The 20,521-nt window shown below is 35.2% G+C and overlaps 1 protein-coding gene across 1 annotated transcript; it reads left to right on the top strand.

The window, feature by feature from the left end:
- Nucleotides 1-18,261: 18,261 nt before the first annotated feature.
- On the top strand, nt 18,262-19,669 carry LOC127100816 (ribonuclease S-2). The gene is made up of 2 exons (XM_051038100.1): nt 18,262-18,921; nt 19,010-19,669. The coding sequence occupies exons 1-2, from the start codon at nt 18,283-18,285 to the stop codon at nt 19,427-19,429; spliced, it is 1,059 nt and encodes a 352-aa protein (XP_050894057.1). The 5' UTR covers nt 18,262-18,282; the 3' UTR covers nt 19,430-19,669.
- Nucleotides 19,670-20,521: the final 852 nt, after the last annotated feature.

Raw genomic sequence — 20,521 nt, 5'->3', positions numbered from 1 at the left:
ATGAAAGATTGCGATGAGCCTACGCTCGATGAAGGGCCAGAGTCTGGTTCACGATGGAGCATGGTGTTTGATGGCGCTGTAAATCAATATGGAAATGGTATAGGGGCAGTGATTACTACTCCTCAGGGCACACATTTTCCTTTTACAGCGAGGCTAACTTTCAAATGCACGAATAATATGGCAGAGCATGAGGCATGTATTATGGGTTTAGAAGAATGTATTGATCTTAGGATCAAACATCTTGATGTTCATGGTGATTCGGCCCTTGCTGTTAATCAGATTAAGGGTGAATGGGAGATGAATCAGCCTGGCCTCATTCCATATAGAGATTATGCGAGGAGGATTTCAACTTTCTTTACTGAGGTTGACTTCCATCATATTCCTCGAGATGAAAATCGGATGGCAGACGCTCTTGCTACACTTGCTTCGATGATTGTGGTGAAATTATGGAATGAAGTCCCCAACATTACTATGATGCAGCTTGGATAGACCAACTCATGTATTTGCAGTAGAAGAAGTTAAAGATGACAAACCATGGTATTATGATATCAAGTGTTTTCTTCAGAGTCAGATTTACCCGCCTGGGGCATCTGTTAAAGATAGAAAGACTTTGAGGAGATTATCTGGCAGTTTCTACCTCAATGGCGATGTGCTTTATAAGAGGAATTTTGACATGGTTCTGCTCAGATGTGTGGATAGACACGAAGCAGACCTGTTGATGACCGAAGTCCATGAGGGTTCATTTGGTACTCATTCCAATGGACATGCCATGGCTAAGAAGATGTTGAGAGCAGGCTACTATTGGCTGACGATGGAGTCTGACTACTGCAAGTATGTGAAGAAATGCCATAAGTGTCAGATTTATGCGGATAAGATTCATATTCCCCCGACACTTCTGAATATGATTTCACCACCATGGCCTTTCTCCATGTGGGAAATTGACATGATTGGCATGATAGAGCCGAAAGCGTCCAACGGTCACAAATTTATTCTCGTAGCAATTGATTACTTCACCAAGTGGGTTGAAGCGGCGTGATATGTAAACGTGACCAGGCAGGTGGTTGTGAAGTTTATCAAGAATCAACTCATATGTCGTTATGGTGTACCAGATAAGTTCATTACTGATAATGGGTCTAACTTGAACAACAAGATGATGAAAGAGCTGTGTAGCGAGTTCAAGATAGCACATCATAATTCTTCTCCTTATAGACCCAAGATGAATGGGGCTGTTAAAGCTGCTAATAAGAACATCAAGAAGATTATCCAGAAGATGGTTGTTACGTACAAAGATTGGCATGAGATGCTGCCATTTGCTTTGCATGGTTATCGTACATCTGTCCGCACTTCAACAGGGGCAACCCCTTTCTCCCTTGTTTGTGGCATGGAGGTTGTCCTCCCAGTAGAGGTGGAGATCCCATCAATGAGAGTCTTGCTAGAAGCCAAGTTGACTGAGGTTGAATGGGTTCACAGTCGTTATGACCAGCTGGATTTGATTGAAGAGAAGAGATTGACTGTCATGTGCCATGGTCAGTTATATCAGCAAAGGATGAAGAAAGCCTTTGATAAGAAGGTCAAGCCTCGTGTGTTCCGAGAAGGTGACCTCGTTCTCAAGAAAGTCTTGTCTTTCACGCCCGATTCCAGGGGCAAGTGGACTCCAAACTATGAAGGTCCATATGTTGTTAAGAGAGCCTTTTTAGGCGGTGCTTTGTGTTGGTGTAAGCCCTAGAGGCCAATACTTTTTGGTACTTGTATCGAATTATTTATTAATAATAAAAGGCATTTTATTTATTATGGTTGATTAATAAAGTCCCTGGAATAGATAGTCCGTTTAATGTATTAAGTGTGACTTAATCATGAGAACACATTAAACATAAGAACACTATTCTTAAAGTATCCGTAGTCGAGCTTTAGTGTGAAGTGGGATAACATTAAAGCATTAAGACTATTATGTTTGTAGACTGATGATCACATCTCATGGATCATGGATAAAGAGTTATCAAGTCTTAAACATAGGTATGAATATTAGGAGTAATATTTATACCGGATTGACCCGCTATGAGAATTCTATATAGAAAGTTATGCAAAGTGTCATAAGTTATTCTCATGGTGATAATGGTGTATACCACTCTTCGACCTGAAACCACTATGGACCTTAGATGTAGAGTCAAGTGCTTTATTGTTGATCAAACGTTGTCCGTAACTGGATAACCATAAAGACAGTTGATGGGTACTCCACGAAGCATGCTGAGGGACATGAGTGACCTAGATGGAATTTGCCCATCCTGCATAACAGGATAAATGTCTATGGACCCAATATTGAAATGGACAAGGATGACACGGTCTATGCCTTGTGTTCAATATAGACATAAGGGCAAAAGGGTAATTATACACATAAGTATTATCACAGAAGGTTTTGTCAGATCACATGACATTTTCGTGTCTTGGGTAGCAGTGATGTGTTGCTAGATACTGCTCACTGTTTATTATGTTAAATGCGTGATTTAATATAATTGCCAACGTCACGAAAACCTACAGGGTCACACACAAAGGACAGATTGATGAGAGATAGAGTAACTAAGGAATATCGTAAGGTACGGTGCCCTTAAGTGAATTATAGAACATCGTAAGGTACGGTGTACTTGAGTAGAATATGAAATATGGTAAGGTACCATGGGCTTAAGTGATTTTGGGCATATTATAAGATATGGGCCAAAATACACTTAAGTGGGCCTTTTAGCTCGAAGCCCACACAAGTGGTTCTATAAATAGAACCCTTGTGCAGAAGCATTCATTGCGGTTGCATTATTTTCGTTTTCTCTCTCTCTCTCTCTCTCACTCAAAGCCTTCATTCGTACCAGCTAGCACTGAGATTGAAGGAATCCGTTCGTGTGGACTGAGTAGAGACGTTGTCATCGTTCAACGTTCGTGATCGCTCCGTGGATCTGCATCAAAGGTTTTGATCGTCACAAGAGATCTGCACCAAAGGTTTCAATCGTCACAAGAGGTAAATATTCTATCACTGATCATGACCATTTGTAAGGATCTCTAAAGGAGAAAATTTTATTTCCGCTGCATTTTGGACCGCAATTCTCCTTCACTTTGATACTTACAACTATGGATGGGGAGGATTTCACTCGTCCTGTGAATTCAGATGCAGTCAAGAAATACTTCGCCTAAAATAAAAACAGAATAGCTCGCTAAGTTGAAAACCCGAAAGAGCGGCTTAGGCAAAAATGAGCGTCTCGGTGGATCGAAAACCCGAAAGGGCGATCCAGGAAAAAGTTAGAGACATAAAAAATGAATATATATCCTGCTAGATTGAGTACCTCACCCTGGGGAAATCTAGGCAAAAATTAGGGATTTGGCAAGTAACTGCATCCAGACAAGACTTTGTTCTTCAGCTGTCTTCTGTCAAATAATTTCGCTCAGTCATTGTCAACTGAAGCTTCAAATACATTGGATTTAGAGTTGGTGGAGAAATGGTCATTATGTTCAATGTAGCCTTTTCCAATATATATCACCAATTTCAAATTTGTAAAGATCCATGGAGTCTTTCCATTTGCAGACTACCATTCCATCAAATAAATTTGAGCTTTTATCCAATTCTTTGCACTCTTATTTGTTTCTGTTCAACAAATGTTTGCATGTTTTAATTAATAAATATCATTGTTTTAAAATAAATAAAAAAAAATCATAAATTGTTTTAAACAAAAGTGAACATTCACAAAAGACTGAAAAGGGTACTTGGGACATCTTCAGTGCTTTCCCAAGGATAGTATGATCTCCGAAAGGGTAAGACATTTGTTCATATTCCTAGCATGTCTGTATTCTTTACATCATCTTTTAGGTTATCTCCTCCGCGAGCGCAGAAGAAGATTATGCATCACCAAAGTCCCCCAGAGAGTCTGGAGCTTTGGTCCTAATTTGTTTAGAGAAGTATAACGCCACTCAGATCCCCTGAGAATTTGGAGTTTGGTTTTAATCTTCTAGCTCCCTGGAGAGACTGGATCTAGCATCTGTGTTATCAATTATATCATTGTCATCCCTTGTATGGAGTGACCTAAAATCCCTTATAGATTGATAAATTGATATGTATCTTTTCGAGGAAGCTGGTTTTCCCTCATCTCAGATCGGAAATTCTCCGCAGAGTGAGCAGGAACTCTCTTCAGGAGCAGTTGGTTTGTAGCCTATTCCTTACGGATTCGCCTATATTAATCTCCAACAGGTTTGGCTCTTGTCCATACTCATCAGGGTTGATCCCAATTAACTCCCCAGTACGGTCGCCAGCAGGTTATCTCCAGCCAACCGCCTACAGGTTGTTCTTGGTTCAGTCCTCAACAATTGTTCCCCAATAGAGTTGCTTGATCAGGAATCTGATTGTTGTTGCTTCCTCCTTCTTGGATAGTTCTCCCTTTAGCATAGCGGGTGGTGAAAATGTTTATTTTCCTATCCCCGACGGAGCATTGTTTCCTCTCTCCTCGGCAGAGATTGTTTCTCCAGCTTTATGAGGAATTGTGGTGGTTTTTAGAACTTTTAGTTGGTGGTTATTCCCCACAAAGTTTCATCTCTCTCCTTGATAATTTCCCTAGTAGAGTTGTTTCTACGATGGATCTTATCCGTGCCTAGCTTCCCCAGCTTAGACTTTGCCTAATTTTGGTTTGGCGTTGGAACTTCGAGGAAGATGTGTTGATTTCTTCCCCGATGGAGTGACTGGTTCTCCTTCTCCGTAGCAGAGATATTTCCTTCCGTGCTTAGAAGCGAATGTTGTTTGGTGTGCTTCTGTTTGGTGGTTGTTCCCCACAGATTTCCACATCATACCCTGATAGGATCCCCAATGGAGTTTTTTCACTGACTGATCTTATCCATATCTCTGTATACTGTTGGAAGATCCCCAACTTTGGTGATTGTGATCCCTTGCTTATTCCTAATAGGAGTCTCTGATCCCCGGTGATTCTGCTTAGCAGTAGCTTTTGTTCCCGGTAATGATTATGTCTGATCCTCAGCATTGGCCTTGTTCCCCTGCAGAGATTGGTGTTTCCTGGTATCTGTTGCCCCCATCAGATTGGATGTTTCCCCAGTGGGTCTTGTTTTCTCTTTTGAGATGTAGTACCGGATGTTTGTCCATTGATTCTTGGACCTGTTTGTGTTAAATATGTCTGTTTGTCAGCATTTATCATACATAAACCACGCATATACATGCATAATTATAACATTCAGATATTCATGTTGCATTCTTTACCATATATCTTTGTTTGGTGTCTCCTGCTATTTGGTGACACATATTTCCCCAAGCAGATGTTTGTGTCTGATCTCTCCATATAGAGTCAGCCCCATAGGCAGAAAGTGTTTATCCCTTCTTCCATACTCCCCACTGAGTTATGTCCTCATGGATGATTGTTGTTTCAGTTTCCTCCCGAAATATGTATTGGGATGGAATTATTCCCCTGAGTTATATCCTCATTGGGTTGAGTCCTGTTTCATTTGTGTCTCTCTAGTTTGTTCCTAAATTGACTCCTCTTGTTATTTCCCCTGCCCTTCCCCGTAGTTTAGATGAATGATTACTCAGTAACTAGTAATTGTCCATCTTTTCCCCGACGGAGTTTCTGTGGCCTTCTACCGAGTAACCGGTAGTTATAAGTCCTACTTCTGTGGTTTACTACCCAGTAACCGGTAGTTGTAAACCCCATTTTATCACTTTGCAGAGTTAACCCTGGATTTTGTTCATCCTAATCGATGACGGTTACTCTCTTCTATGGTTTTCTACCCAGTAACCGGTAGATGTAATCCCCTCTTTGTTGGTTATCTTTATCCAATATTCGGTATTGATATTCCTTCCCCTTTTGAGTATACCACCCAGTAATCGGTGATATCTCTCTTGGATAATTGCTCTGATAAAGTAATGTATCCCCGACGAGTCATCTTTCATTTACCCTTGTTCGGCAAGGATTGTTTCTCCCCCCTTGATTGGTCATCATTTTATACCCAGTAGTCGGTATCCCGATGTCCTTTCTTTTCGAACGATTTATCCTTTATTAACCCAATAACCGGTTTTGGATAATCTTCCATGCGAGTATATTATATACGTTCTGACGGTAATAGATAATATATCTCATGCGCTCTTCAGTCGAAGTCTTTTTCTTCCCCAGTCGAGTAAGATTCGTATTTCCTTATGGAATCGAATGTCCATCCTGTAATTGAGTCTGCTTTTTCAGCCCTCCTTTCGAATGATGAGTGTTATGGAAATATTCCCCAATTCACGCCTGGTTGGTCACCTATTATATGCCCAGTAACCGGTATCCCTGTTGTTCCTTCCTTCTGTTCCCTATTATGACTTTTTGTCCCCTATGGAGTCAGATTTTCTTGAGTTGAAATATACCTTTTTAGATCTTCCTTAGATGTTTTGGATGATTGATACCTTTCACCCTTATACCGGTCTTAGATATTCATTCTCCCTGGGCGTGTGGTTCCCTCACCCTTATACCGGTGTTTTGATCACAAGTCTCTTAGAGCTTATTACCCAGTAACCGCTAATACCTCATTTGCTTCTCCCTCAGTTGATTCCTTTGTGGATGTTCCCAGCCTGAGTCCCTTTGTGGTTTGTCCCCACCTGAGTCCGGATTTTTATCCGAAGTATCCTTTGTGGATAGTTTTGTTGTATTGGCATATTCTCCGATACATGCATTTCTGTGTCAGCTCGAGTCTTTCCATTGATTTATTTTCATGGAATCCTTCGTGTCTCTTAGCAAGTTTCAAGTCGTGACCTGCTCACGCATTTTATCCCCTTTATTCCCCAATTAAGTCCCTAGAGTCTCTGTCCATTTACAAGTGTATTGCTCGTATGAATTTTCAGTTTCTCCTGATTTCTTTTTCTTTGTGGACATATATCCCCACAGAGTATTACCTTTTGCATACATACATTTGCATCATGAGGTCTCTTAGGGACCAAAATTCGTCTCTTTGTTATTATTTAAGCCCATTCTACCTCGTCGAGACGAAGATTTTAACCTTCACTTCTCCGGCTAGAATGACCTTAAATAGGGGCATCTGTAAGACCCTAATTTTGACCCTAAGATCCCTCATGGCATCATATCATTGCACTTTGCATTTGCCTCAAGGATCATAGCATCTTGGCTCCTTACCCTTGGGTTGGGACTTGTGTGAGTTGGTTTGAGACCACCAAGTATGCTTGAATTGTATATTATTGCTTTTCTTATTTTGTTTACTAACCAAAAGCACAAAAATATGTCAATACATCTTTTGTTTTGTAGCTTGAGCAATCATCAGATCCAAGACTCCTAGGAGGCCCCTATGTTCATTGATATGGCCAGGTGAAGGTGAAAGCAAGCATGAAAATGGTTCCCAAAGCTCTCATGTATTATATATGCCTCCCTAGCATCTCAATTTGTCAATTTGATCAAAGCAAACCAGAGGGCTTGAGGATTTTTCCCAAGGAAACCCTAATTCAACTGTACATCAACTGTACCTTGCTCATGAAGCAACCTCAACCCATGATTAAATACAATCAAGGGAAGTTCTTTAATTAATCATTTCATGCACATATGAGCTTATTTGAGTTTCCTCAATCATCAATTCATCATGATTTGAAGTTTGGACTTGAGAAGTTGATCAGTCAATTCATCTGACTATTTTGAAATCTACTGAGACCTAACTTTTGATGTGTTTGTCAAATAAAGATGACCCCAAGCGAAAATATGTTCTTAAGAACCATATTAACAACTTTCATGTTCATTAAAAATTGATTTGAAGCTTGGAAGGTCATCATCCATTTCAAAACATTATATGTCATTTTGACTGAAACCCTAATTTTAGGTCAACTTCCCAAGGGCCTAACTCATTCATTTTTCATGATTTTGAGGTGGGATTAAATGAATTGGAAATTTAAAGATGTCTACTTCATTTGTTATGTTCAACAAATTTTCATAATCCTAAAAGAAACACATGTGATAATACAAAACATTATAGGTCACTTTGGACCAAAGTCATTGAAATGTGAAAAAGTCCAACTTCAAGTGCCCATAACTTTCTCATAAAAAATCCAAATGATGCCACATTTGAGTCCAAATTGATTGTATTGAAACGATCTACAACTGTTTGTTGGAGGTTTTTCCATTTGGAGCTTGCATCGTTGAAACAGAAGGGCTTGAAGTTGGTCCATTTTGGCAAAATTCACATGAACATGTTTTGTACATTGAACTTCATGGCCTGTTTTCATTAATTTCCCAATCCCAAATGGATTTTTGTTCAACATAACAATTATTCCTCATGTCAAGACCTTTCCAACCATTACCCACAAGGTCATGTTTCATTTTGGTAAGAGGCATTTTCGAAGAAGGGAAAGTTTATGTACATTTTTAGAAACCATGTGAAACTTTATTGCACAAGCCAATTCCATCAATTTTACACGTCCAATTCAGCTTCATGTGATATCAGCATGCCAAATCATTTTCATTTGGGCCTTCCATGCGCCTGTACAGGCCCATGCATGGAGGCCCTCATCACACATGCACATGAATTTTCCATGCCTTGCATCAGCTTTCACTATAAATAAACATGCTCAGCTTCATTCACAATCAACCTTAAGGCGCCTTATATGCTGCAGAACTCAATCCTCACCTCACTCAAAAGGAATTTTTGCATTTTACTTCATTTTTTCAGATCCAATTTTCAACTTCCTTGGTTGATTATTGGACTCTAATTCCTTAGCCTAGCCCTATTTCCATCTCAAGAACAAGTTGTTATCAAGAATTGGGAGAGATCGTGCTTCATAGATATGCACTTCAAATGTTGCTATCCAAACTTTTTAAAATTGAAACTCACTGATTCTAGCTCATTTCTTGTATTTGTTGGCTCCTCTAAAGTCCTCTCATAAGAGGCAATTGAATTGTGTATTTAATTTTGTGAATCCATCAGGTTCAGATTGAACACCATGATTTTCTCTCTCTGATTTCTCTTTCTATGAGAGTCTAGAGGAGAAACCAATGGCACAGGGGTGATGTACATCACCCCAGCTTTCCAATGATATGAGGATCGCTCGTTTTCATTAAGATTTTATGACCTGAAACTTCCACCGGAGATGGCATGTTCGCCGGAGAAGATGGTGGTGTACACCACCGTTCCTTTGCCAGATTGATTATGGACCATTTGATCACATCTCCAGATCTAATCACAGCCTTACAATGTTATGACTTTTTTTAATTGTTTGTGTTTCTCATTTGACTTTGGACTATGGTGAGTGCGCGCATGGGGATCCTTGGATGTGCCACCTCATTTAATGAGGTTGATCCAACGCGCCAGATTTTTTTCTATTTTCTGATTTAATCCATTTTATTTCTTTATTTCATTTTATTTCAAAAATTCATATCTCTTTCATTTTAAATCCAAAAAATATAGGACCAATTGCATTATTTCCCTTTTAAATTCTAGTTTCTGAAAATGATTTTATTATTTTTTATTTTGTCCTTTGATATTTTTTGTGAATTTTCTCTTTTCTGGTTATTTTCAATTCATTTTAAATAGTTTCCAATATTCAAAAAATGCAAAAATATTTTCTTAACCTCTTTGAATGATGATGAATCTATGAAAAATATTCTCATCAATTTATTAATTGAGTTGAGATTTATTTAAGATTTTAGTTTAATTAGGTTATTTTTTATTCATTTTTAATGGTTTAAAATTAGTTTCTGGTTTCTAAAAATGCTGAAATTTTTTGTCAAACTTTGTTTGACCCTGTTGAACTTAGGACGATCCATTTGGACTTTTCAAAGTTGATTTAAAAATGGATTTGAAGTTTGACCTTTAATTGTTTATTTTAATTCAAGTATTATTTTAATTCTCAAAAATACCAAAAATATTTTATTTGTTTCTTGACTTCTAAGTTTCATTTTGCTTCTGTTTACCATTGATTGACTTTGATTCTATTCATGTTTGATTAATATGTGTTGGATATCTCGTTTGAATTTCAATTCATGTACATTTTTATTCATCTTCTTCTTCATCTTTTTTCTTTTTTTGATCAATGAGTTAAAGATTGGTGGTTAGCCTTGACATATGGGAGGCTTAACCTTCCTTGATTCAAATCTAATTCATCTTGATCAAAGATCAAGTGAACGGCTTTGCATTAAGGATAGGTTGCTTCTTGGGCAAGCAAAAAACCTAAATCAATACAAGATCATTCTTCTTTTCTTTTGGCATGGCAAGTTGTAGGAGATTGGCTTACTAGTCAAGGTCTCTAACTTGTGTTTGTTGCCTATATTTTTATTGACCGACCTCAGATAGGTGTGACTACTACATTAGTCCACTTACGATTGCTTAACATAACGCTAAATTGCCTTATGGCACACTAACACTAACTATCGACCATTAACTTTTAATCAATGCATTTAATTCTTGCAATTTACTTTGATGCAACTTAATATCTTGTTCATTAATTCATTTGCTTTTGCCCTTTTCTCACTTGAGCTCATGCTTATGTTAATGCAATTTGCATTTTGCTCACTTGAGCACATTATTGTGTATATACTATTGTGCTTGTGTTGTTTTGTTTGTGTGAATCAATTGCAAAAATGGACAAAAGGACTTAGACTTTAGGACATTCCCTATGCTAATGGAGTTTGAAAAGAAACTAGGCCTCATGCCTTTAGAGTGCTAAAAATGTCAAAGAGCAACTAGGCCTCATGCCTTTAGAATGCTTAAAGCTTGAAGATGAATTGAAAGGACCCAACTTCTAAACTCACTCTTGTCCATTCTTTCTATTGCATTGTGGAACTTTTTGATTTGTGTGTTCTTGTGATAAGGATCCCAAACTTGCCAAGTAGAAGAACCATTGTCATGAGCATCTAAAGTGAGAGATACAAAAGCCATTGGAATATTCTTAGGAGCTTGTTTGATTGTGTGCTTGATTGCTTGAGTTATTTGCTTCTTGCTTGCTATTACAAAGGAAAGGGAATGACTTGGATCATCACTATGATCTCAAGAAGGGAACTCCATTTGTGGTTTTATCTCTCCTCCTTTACCTTTGTATGTTTAGGACCTTAGTCATTCTTCTTCTTCCCTCCACTCTAACTCGAGCCAAACTTTTGTGCAAACATTAACATTTGTTTTCAAAATTAGAAACCTAAGCACTATGCTTTTGATTTTCTAAACTTCTTTTCATAACACTTATTTTGAATTGAATTCTAAGTCAACTTTGACTTTATTTTGTAAATACTTTTCATTGGTTAATACAACTCACTCAATTGTTTTTGTGGTTTCAATGGCCACTTTCTTGCCAAAGCTTTTCATAAACATTAGCTATTAGGTTTGAGTTATCTTAGAGGTTTATATAATACTCACTTATATCCTTAGTGATGGACAATAAGTCTTCCATGCTTATTATAGGGTTAACCCCTCACTAGCATGTTGAAGCTCTCCTCACATGATGGATTTGTGGTTTTAGGTTGAGTTTTCTCCCTTTGATAACAAAAGACCTTAAGGCTTTTGGACCAATTAATTGACCAACTTGTTTTTTTGAGATTTCTACCCCGAACTACGAGGTTTTGATCCTACCTTTTTAAGATGGTACGTAGGCAATGGGTTTATCCATTCAAACACAAAAATTGTAAGTATTTTGTACATTCTTTCTCTCATCTCCCCAATCATGTTTGCACAAATAATTTTTCACAAATACCAACCTACCTTACAACATTGTGAAAAGGGCTCCATAGGAGTACCTAGGATGTTTTGGGTGCTTAAAACCTTCCCATTGCATAACCAACCCCCTTACCCAGATCTCTGACATTTTTATTAGTTTTTGATTTGATAAAACTTCTCGGTTTTTGTTCGCTTTCTAACCTTTCCTTTGGATAAATAGAAGTGTGGTGGTGACTCGAATTGTATGATTTACTTTTAATTTAGTCAATAAATCTAAAGGTAACAAATACCCCGCTATAGTAAGATCCTGAAGAATGGAACTCAATGACTTCCCCAGGACGGATTTCCTTTTGTTACATGTATAACAATTTCCCCAACATAAGATTGTAGGAATGGTAGAATCCCTAGTAAGATCTCCTCTAGCATCTTCGCTTTATTGGGATTAGCCGAGTATCTGGTTGTACTGTGTTAGCAGTCTAACCCCTTTTACGCCTGTTTTGCCAGCATACTCATACGCATATGCATAACATTATGATGTTTGTTTGCGAATTTTGAATTCTCTTGGTGCCTCCCCACTTTCTGGTATTTTCACTCCCCGTAGAGTGTGTGTGTCCTCTCTCCAATAGAGTGTCAATCTTAAATAGAAAGAGTTTATCCTTTCTAATTCCCCATAGAGCTTGATCCTCATGGAAAACTTTGTTTCAGTTTTCCTTTCCAGTTCATTATCTGGATGGAATCGATCTCCAATTGAGTTCATGTCCTCATTGGATTGAGTCTTCTTTGACCGTTTTCTCTCTAGTTCATTTATGGGTTTAGATTTGGTCCCTTGAGCTCATTACCTTTGTTAAGCTATCACTCGACTAATAGTAGGTAATAGTTCCTCTTACCTTTGATTGGTTTCCTTTGTTAAGTTACCACTTGACTGGTAGTTGGTAATCATTTTGTTTGAGCTTATTACCTTTGTTAAGTTATCACTTAGCTGATAGTAGGTAAATTCCTCTTACCTTTGATTGGCCGCCTTTGTTAAGTTACCAATTGGCTGGTAGTTGGTAATCATTCAGTTTGAGCTCATTACCCTTGCTAAGTTATCACTCGGCTGATAGTAGGTGATTGTTCCTTTTATCTTTGATCGATTTCCTTTGTTAAGTTACCACTTGGCTGGTAGTTGGTAATCATTCGGTTTGAGCTCATTACCTTTGTTAAGCTATCACTCGGCTGATAGTTAGGTAATATCCTCCTCTAATGGAGTTGGGTTTCTTTCCCCTTTTGATGATTTTATTTCCCTGGTGGAGTCTTTCCTTGTTATGTTTTTCCCATTAGGTATTTGTTATGGTCTTTCTCTAACTATACATTGGTTTCTCTCCAAATGATGGTTATTCCCGAGACTTTTCTTTTCCCCTTCGGAACTTTGTTTGTCCCCAGTCGGGTCCCCCTGTGGAAACTGTTATCCCCCCCATAGAGATCCTGGTTTGCATTCATATCATATCATAAGCATTTTGCGGTATCTTAGGGCCAAAATTTGGGTCTTTGATATTTAAGTCTCTTCAATCTTGTCGAGACAAAGATTTAGACCTTCATATCTCCAAATTGAAGAAACTTAAATATGGGCATCTGTCACACCCTAATTTTTAAACCTAAGATCCAACATATTTGCATCCTTGCACACAAAGAAGGTCGCATCTTGATCCTCCCCTTATTCATCTTTGGGTTTGCTTCTTGCAGGGATTACCAATCACCTCTTTGTTAGTGTTTTAACCTTTATGTTTATATGATTAATTGCTTATATAACCACGAATAAAAATATAAAAAATATGTTTTATTTTCCTTAAGTTTATTTTGCAAGGTAGGGTTTTTCAATCAAGAGCATCTCAAAGCTTTGTTACTTACTTCTCAAGCAAAGTCAAAGGTTTGTGTGTTTATTTCCATGCCTTCTTTAACAAGTAACTTCAAGCTTTGGAAAATTTAATCAAGAGGCAATCAAGGATACCTTATTTTGAGTTTATATGATCACCCATGTGCTTTGAAATGCAATAAAATTCCATGTGTACAAGCTTGTTCTAAGTGGTTTGAGCAAAAAGTCAACATTTGAAGTCAAGGTTCCAAGGATTACAACTCCTTCAATTATCAACAATTTTGAATGCTTATTTTTTTATATGGATCTTCTCAACATCCTCTATAACTTCTCTTTACATGGACAGAGCAAATTATACTTGGGGGATCATCAAACGTTTGGAGACATTATATGTCATTTGTGGACTTAGTGAAATTTGACCTATTTTGTAGTAACTTTTTCTCAACTTTCAAAGATCATAACTTCTTAAATTTTCAACAGTTGAGCCTGATTCTTTTTGCACATTGTTATTTGTGATCCCCTCTACAAGTTTTCTTTAAGGATCAAGGTCAAAATATGCTTGGAAGGCCATGGAATTCATTGAGACATTATAGGTCATTTTCAGCCATGGAACATTTGAATTTTTGTAAGTTATATGATCAGTTTTTCATGTCAACTTTAACATGACATACATATGTGCTCAAACATCCAAATTCAACCTTGGCACATTGTAATCTTTGCTATAATGTCAACACATTGCAAAAAGAATTGAACCAAAAAGCCTCCTAAGTAAGATGTCTCATTGGGTTGAACATGGTAACTTGAAACTGAAGAAATTGCCATTGCCCGAATTTTGAACTTCACTAATCTCAATTCCAAGCCAAATTAGCATGTGTTTTGGACATAAACATGTTTAACCAAGTCTCAAGAAGTTAATTTACCTTTGAAACACGTCATTTGGCCGAGTTTTGATGAGTTACAAGTCACACTTTTCTCACATTCTAATCAAATTCGTTTTGCACGAATTCAACATCATTCCACACATATTTGGATCCAAACATATTCCCTATAAATAGAGGAAGCTACTGCATTCATTTCCAAGCTTTTGAGAGCCAAGAAATCCCTGCTGCAAGTTGAAATTTTCCAGGAAAAATCAACTATCGTGTTTTGAGTTTCAACTTGTTTCAATCGAATTTATTGAGTCCATTAGCATCTTCGGCATCCTCTAAAACTTTTGCAAAAATTCCCAAGTTCATAGACCTTCTGAAGTGCTCTAACCAGATCGAGCTTCATCAACTTCTGATCACCATCTAGACAAGGTAGTTCTGAGCATCATTTAAACTCAAACAATTTACCACAATATAGTTCTTCACTCTCTAATGCTTTCCCCTAACTTATCTGATGTTAATTGATCATGTTCATCATTTAATTTCATTTTTCGTGGCTTAGTTGCTTCTGAAACTTCTTTGAAATCCCCATTGCTCAATTTAGATAAATGAATTTGGAGCATAAAGTTGAATTCAGGATGAGAAGAGGATCACAATGGTGGTGATCTCATGTTCTGAAGTTGCCAAACGATGAAATTATGGTGAGGGCTCACCGGAGAAGATCACCAGAGTGTTCCAGATCGTCTATGTTTTGGCCAGACACGTTGGACAAACAAAATGTTTTGATGGACTAGTTTTGAATTGGATCATGTGTAATGTTTGTAGCACATTCCATCGTGCATCTTAATCTGAGGAGTGTTGGATATGTCACCTCAACTAATGAGGCATGGTCCAACGCTCCGTGTTTTTTTCTGATTTTAATTCTTTTTCTTTTATTATTTTTAATTGTTTTTTCTTTTAAAATTCATAGTAATTTCATTTTTTATCCAAAAAATCCCAAAATATTTCTAAAAATTCTCTTTTATATTTCTTCTTCTGATTTTTATTTTTCCATATTTTATTTCACTAATTTTCTATTTTTCATGGATTTTCTATTTTCTCCTTTGTTTTAATTGGTTTAAAAATATTTTTTTGTATTTTTAAATTCTGAAAAATTTATTATATGCTTCTTAATTTATTTGCAACCTCCCACAATTTTTTTGGCCATTTATTTGGTGTTTTGAAGGATTTTATTGATTTTTCATTTTATTTTTATTTTAAAATACCTTTGATACATTTTTATTTCATTTGATTGCATTTTATATTTGTGTGACGTTTGTGAACTTCTAGCCACACTTACTATTACACACGAGAAGTATATATTGTGGTTCTCTAACCATAAATATGCTAGAAAAAGAGCAGCACAATCTAAAAAACTTTGAATAAATAGGCTAGAAAATCGAATTAATCACACATGAGAAGTATATATTGTGGTTCTCTAATCAGAGCAAAAAGAAATGCTTATCCTAAGTGTGATATCAATTATCACTAAAAACCCTAGCTAATATATTGGAAAAAATTATTTAAACGGCACAATTCCAACTAAACAATGTGTAGAAGTTTAAAATATACCCCAAACTAAATTTGAAACTTTTCCAGTTGAGGTGTGATTTTTCTTGTAATGTTAAATCTAGTTCTACATTTCTTTTTAAATTTATTCTTCTACAAATTAATTATTTTTTATTGTAAATTCTTCTCTAAATTAATTGTTGGTATTACTCATTGTAGTTTAAGTTTTCTTTGAATGCCAATATGAGATATAAAATATATTTATCTTTTTTTTCAACAGAAAATAACTTAACTTCCAAATGTAATGCATAAATAAGAACAAAATTGGGGTCAATTTTTTTTGGGTGAACAAGAATATTAATTAGTTAATGAGTAAATGAATTATGTATTTTTGAATTTTACTAATTTTTTCATTCGAGATTATATTTATTTTTCTTTATAAATTTTATTATGTTGTAATTTTGGGTGTATGGTTGTATTATCCAATAAAATAATTATAAGTCATTTATAACAAATCATTATCTGTTTTTGAATAATGTAGTTGAAATCAAGCATCAACAATAAGGCCATTAAAAAAAACAGCATTAATTGTAAGACAGTGACATGCAAATTAATAACAATGTTTCTTCTCTCAATAAAAATTAAAAAGCTGCGACAAGAAAGCTACATGACTCCATCAATTTTATGTTTTACGATCAAATTTTCTTTTCCCTTATTTGTATCAAATTTTGTAGTTATCTTTATATATTCTTCTCCCTTATTTGTATCGAATTTTGTAGGAAATAAAATCTAACACCACTCATACGTTATCAAGTAATCATTTCAAGACAAAGAAGCTGATTTGTCCTTTAATTGACAAACACATGCCTCAATTTTTGGTGGTGCAACGTATGCTAACTTTGGAGTATTAGATAATATCCACGTGTTTTATTAATTCATTAAATGGTAATTTGGGTGTATGATTGTATTATTAGTTAATCATAATTTTCTCTTATTATTGATAAAAGATATTCTTATGTTTTATGTCTATATTATGCATGTTTGTTGTATCACAATTAATAATAAATTAAATTAAAACTCGCGTGATGTGCAAGACATAGATGATTTTTTTAAAGTAATATTAGATTTAATAGTTTTCTTAGTTTAAGTGGTTTTGTTATTAGACAATAGAATTAAGAGATTAAAAAAATTATAAAAAATAAGTACGTTAGAGTCATGTAAATACAAAATAAAATATTAAAATTAAAAATGAATATGTAAAATAAGTTTATACCATTATTATTTTTTAATACTTTCTAAGAATGATTCTTCATCATTTTGTGTATCATATAAATAATCATCATGTTCGAAATTAAACTTTAAAATAAACTCATGATATTCTAAGATGTTTTGCTATTTATAGAAGAAATTGGATATGACTTTTAAATCAAGTACAATGATATTAGTTTTGTATGTGTTAATTACAAATAATTTAATTCAATTCAGTTTTTTATAATATTAGTTAATAATAATTTATTAATATATTGAAAAAACTTATATGTAATGGATTATATATTGTAGCTGAAAAATGATGTATTTGTATGTCTATTTGGAAGATATATGTAAACTTAAATATACTATATGACCATTTTATTTTAAGTATTGTAATAAGATTTTTTTTACTGTAGTTTTAAAATGGTTAAATATGAATTATTATTCTTTAAAAAAAATACTTTATTTATAATTTTAGTGGAATATAGAAATATGTTTTTTTATAATGTTATGAATAGAATGTTGCACAATATAGTGAAATGATTATTAGAAATTTTAGATAGTAATATTTTCAAAAGTGTCACATCAAATTTTAACTGATGTGACAGGTTAGATGATGATTTGTAAATAAAATAAATTATCGTTCATATTTAATATATTATAGGCTCACTATTTTATTTGAATCACGAAATTAGCCCTCATAGTTTAAATTCAAACAATTTTTGTCTACCTCTAATGTTTTCCATAGAAAATTTATGAGATATTCGCTTTTTAACTCATATTTTTATTTATAAAGTTCGCAATAGATTTTTATATGATGATTTTTCATGTTTCATAAGATATTTGTCATTTAAAAAATGGAAACAACGTTAATTTTAAGTGCAAAAGTATGAGAGGGGATCAAAATTATTTAAATTTAAAATAGCGGAATCAATATCGTGAATCGCATAAAATAAGGAGATCAAAACTGTAACTAAGTCTATATTATAATAAATAACAAGTGAAAATATTTATTTTTCTAAAAAATTAAAAATACGTATTGGAGAAAGTTTTTCACCTATAAAAAGGGAATATGGAGATTTCAAACTCATCTTGAAAAAATCAATTGCGGCCGCCATGATTTCAATAATACCATTCATTTTGATTCACACTTTGTTTTATGTTGGATATTCTGATGATCAACCACTTACCACTACACTTCCACAATCACCAACATTATTCCTCCCACCTTTTCACATATACCATCAAATATCCAAACCATATTCTTCATATGAACCTCTCGAAGAAAGTAAGAGAAGATCTCCACCACCAAGGAGAAGATCTCCACCACCACCACCTAGGAGAAGATCCCCCCCACCACCACCACCAAGAATAAGATCTCCACCACCACCACCACCTAGGATAAGATCTCCACCACCACCACCACCTAGAATAAGATCTCCACCACCACCACCACCTAGGATAAGATCTCCACCACCTCCACCTCCATCACCACCACCACCTCCTCCATCACCACCACCACCACCACCTTCTCCATCACCATCACCACCTCCTCCATCACCACCTCCACCACCACCACCTCTTTCATTTGACCATTTCGTGTTATCACAGACATGGCCACCAACATATTGCAAGATTAAAAATAACAAATGTGTCTCTCCAGAGCCACTAAAGTTTGTCATTCACGGGTTGTGGCCAAGTAAAAAAGACACTCTGATACAAGATTGCGATGAAAAAATTATAGATGTTAATGACGTAAGTTATACTTTATTTGTTATATTTGTGAATATTTTAATTTATTTTACTATGTTATAAAAAAAGTAATGTTTTTTTCTTTTGCCAGCTTGAGCCACTAATGGAAGAACTTAATGAAGATTGGCCAGCATTATTTGAAAATGATAACCAAACAGAAGCGAACATTCAACTATGGGTTGACCAGTGGAATGGTCACGGGACTTGTTCGGTTGAGTTGTTCGAATTTGTTCCTTACTTTGAAGAGACATTAAATGTTTACCATCGAAATAGTATAAAAGACATCCTTATAGAGAATGATATTAATCCGGGCGGAACGTTTCCTAAAGAAATTATTCTCAATGCAATACACACACATATTTTATTTATGCCACAACTTCGATGCAAGCGGATTAATGATACAGATTATTTATTTGAAATAAGACTTTGCTTGACAGCGAGTGTTGAACTAGAGTATAAAGATTGTGATACTCCTTATAGTGGTTGTCACAATGAGGATGTGTATTTTTAATAAATTATAATGTTATTTTATGGTCATGATGTCTAAGCTTTTGAAGTTCAAAGGATGCTACTAAAGCTTCATGGGAGTGTGAAGTTTGTCTCTTATTTTAGTTTTCTACTATGTAATTTTTTTCTTTTTTTCCCGTGTTTTTATTTTGTTGGATGTTGTTGTTGTTTTAGTTCTAAACACCTTGTTGATTACTTTTGTGTCTCCTTGGTCTTGCTTGTACTCTTTCAATTTTCCTCTTTCACACCTTGTGTTAGAAGGAATTTATATGAATAAAATTTGAAGTTTATTAAGAATGTATATTGTTTCTATTTTATTTATCATTATAACTTTATCAATGTAAGAATTTAAGAGAAAAAAAATTAATGATCCTTGTGTCTTAGTGTACAGTCTAAAATGTATTAAAAATAGAAGAGCTTTGTTCAAAATAACAATTTAAGAAAATATTAACAAAAACTAACTCGAAAATAAGGAAGAAAATCCTAAGGAATTTTTTCTCATGTATGCTTGAAATTATGGTCCTGATAATTGCTTGAAGACTATTCACAATTTCACCTTCTTCGAACCATGTTGACTTGAAATAGAATTATTATTTCGATTTTTGTGTGAATAGTTAAAACATGGAAAATGAACCAATAAAGATGCATCCAAACTACTAAATGCTAGTTTTTTTGTCCATTTTAATTTCTTTTATGATGATGGCCACCATTACTTCAATAATACCAATCATTTTGATACACTTTATTTAAAGTTGGACACACCAAATACAACTACACTTTCACTATCACCAATATTATTTCTCTCACTTTTTCACATATATCATCAAATATCTAATACATATTCTTCGTATGAAACTCTAGATCAAAGTAGGAGAAGATATCCACCACCTTAGAAAAGATCTCCTCCATCACAACCTAGGAGAAGATCTTCACCACCACCACTATCTAGGAAAAGATCTACACCACTACCATTTAGAATAAGATCTCCACCCCTTCCTCCATCTCCTCTATCACTATCACCGCATCTTTCTTTTCACCACTTGAAGTTATCTCAAATATGACAACCAACTTAATACAAGATTAAAAATAATGATTG

This window comes from Lathyrus oleraceus, chromosome 7 (assembly GCF_024323335.1).
Source record: "Lathyrus oleraceus cultivar Zhongwan6 chromosome 7, CAAS_Psat_ZW6_1.0, whole genome shotgun sequence".
Lineage (NCBI taxonomy): Eukaryota > Viridiplantae > Streptophyta > Magnoliopsida > Fabales > Fabaceae > Lathyrus > Lathyrus oleraceus.
This window is presented reverse-complemented; position numbering and strand designations above follow the sequence as displayed.

Coding starts and splice junctions, on each gene's coding strand:
- LOC127100816 (XM_051038100.1), top strand. CDS start 18,283: ATGATTTCAATAATACCATTCATTTTGATTCACACTTTGTTTTATGTT. Junction 18,922..19,009: donor AAATTATAGATGTTAATGAC/GTAAGTTATACT, acceptor TTCTTTTGCCAG/CTTGAGCCACTAATGGAAGA.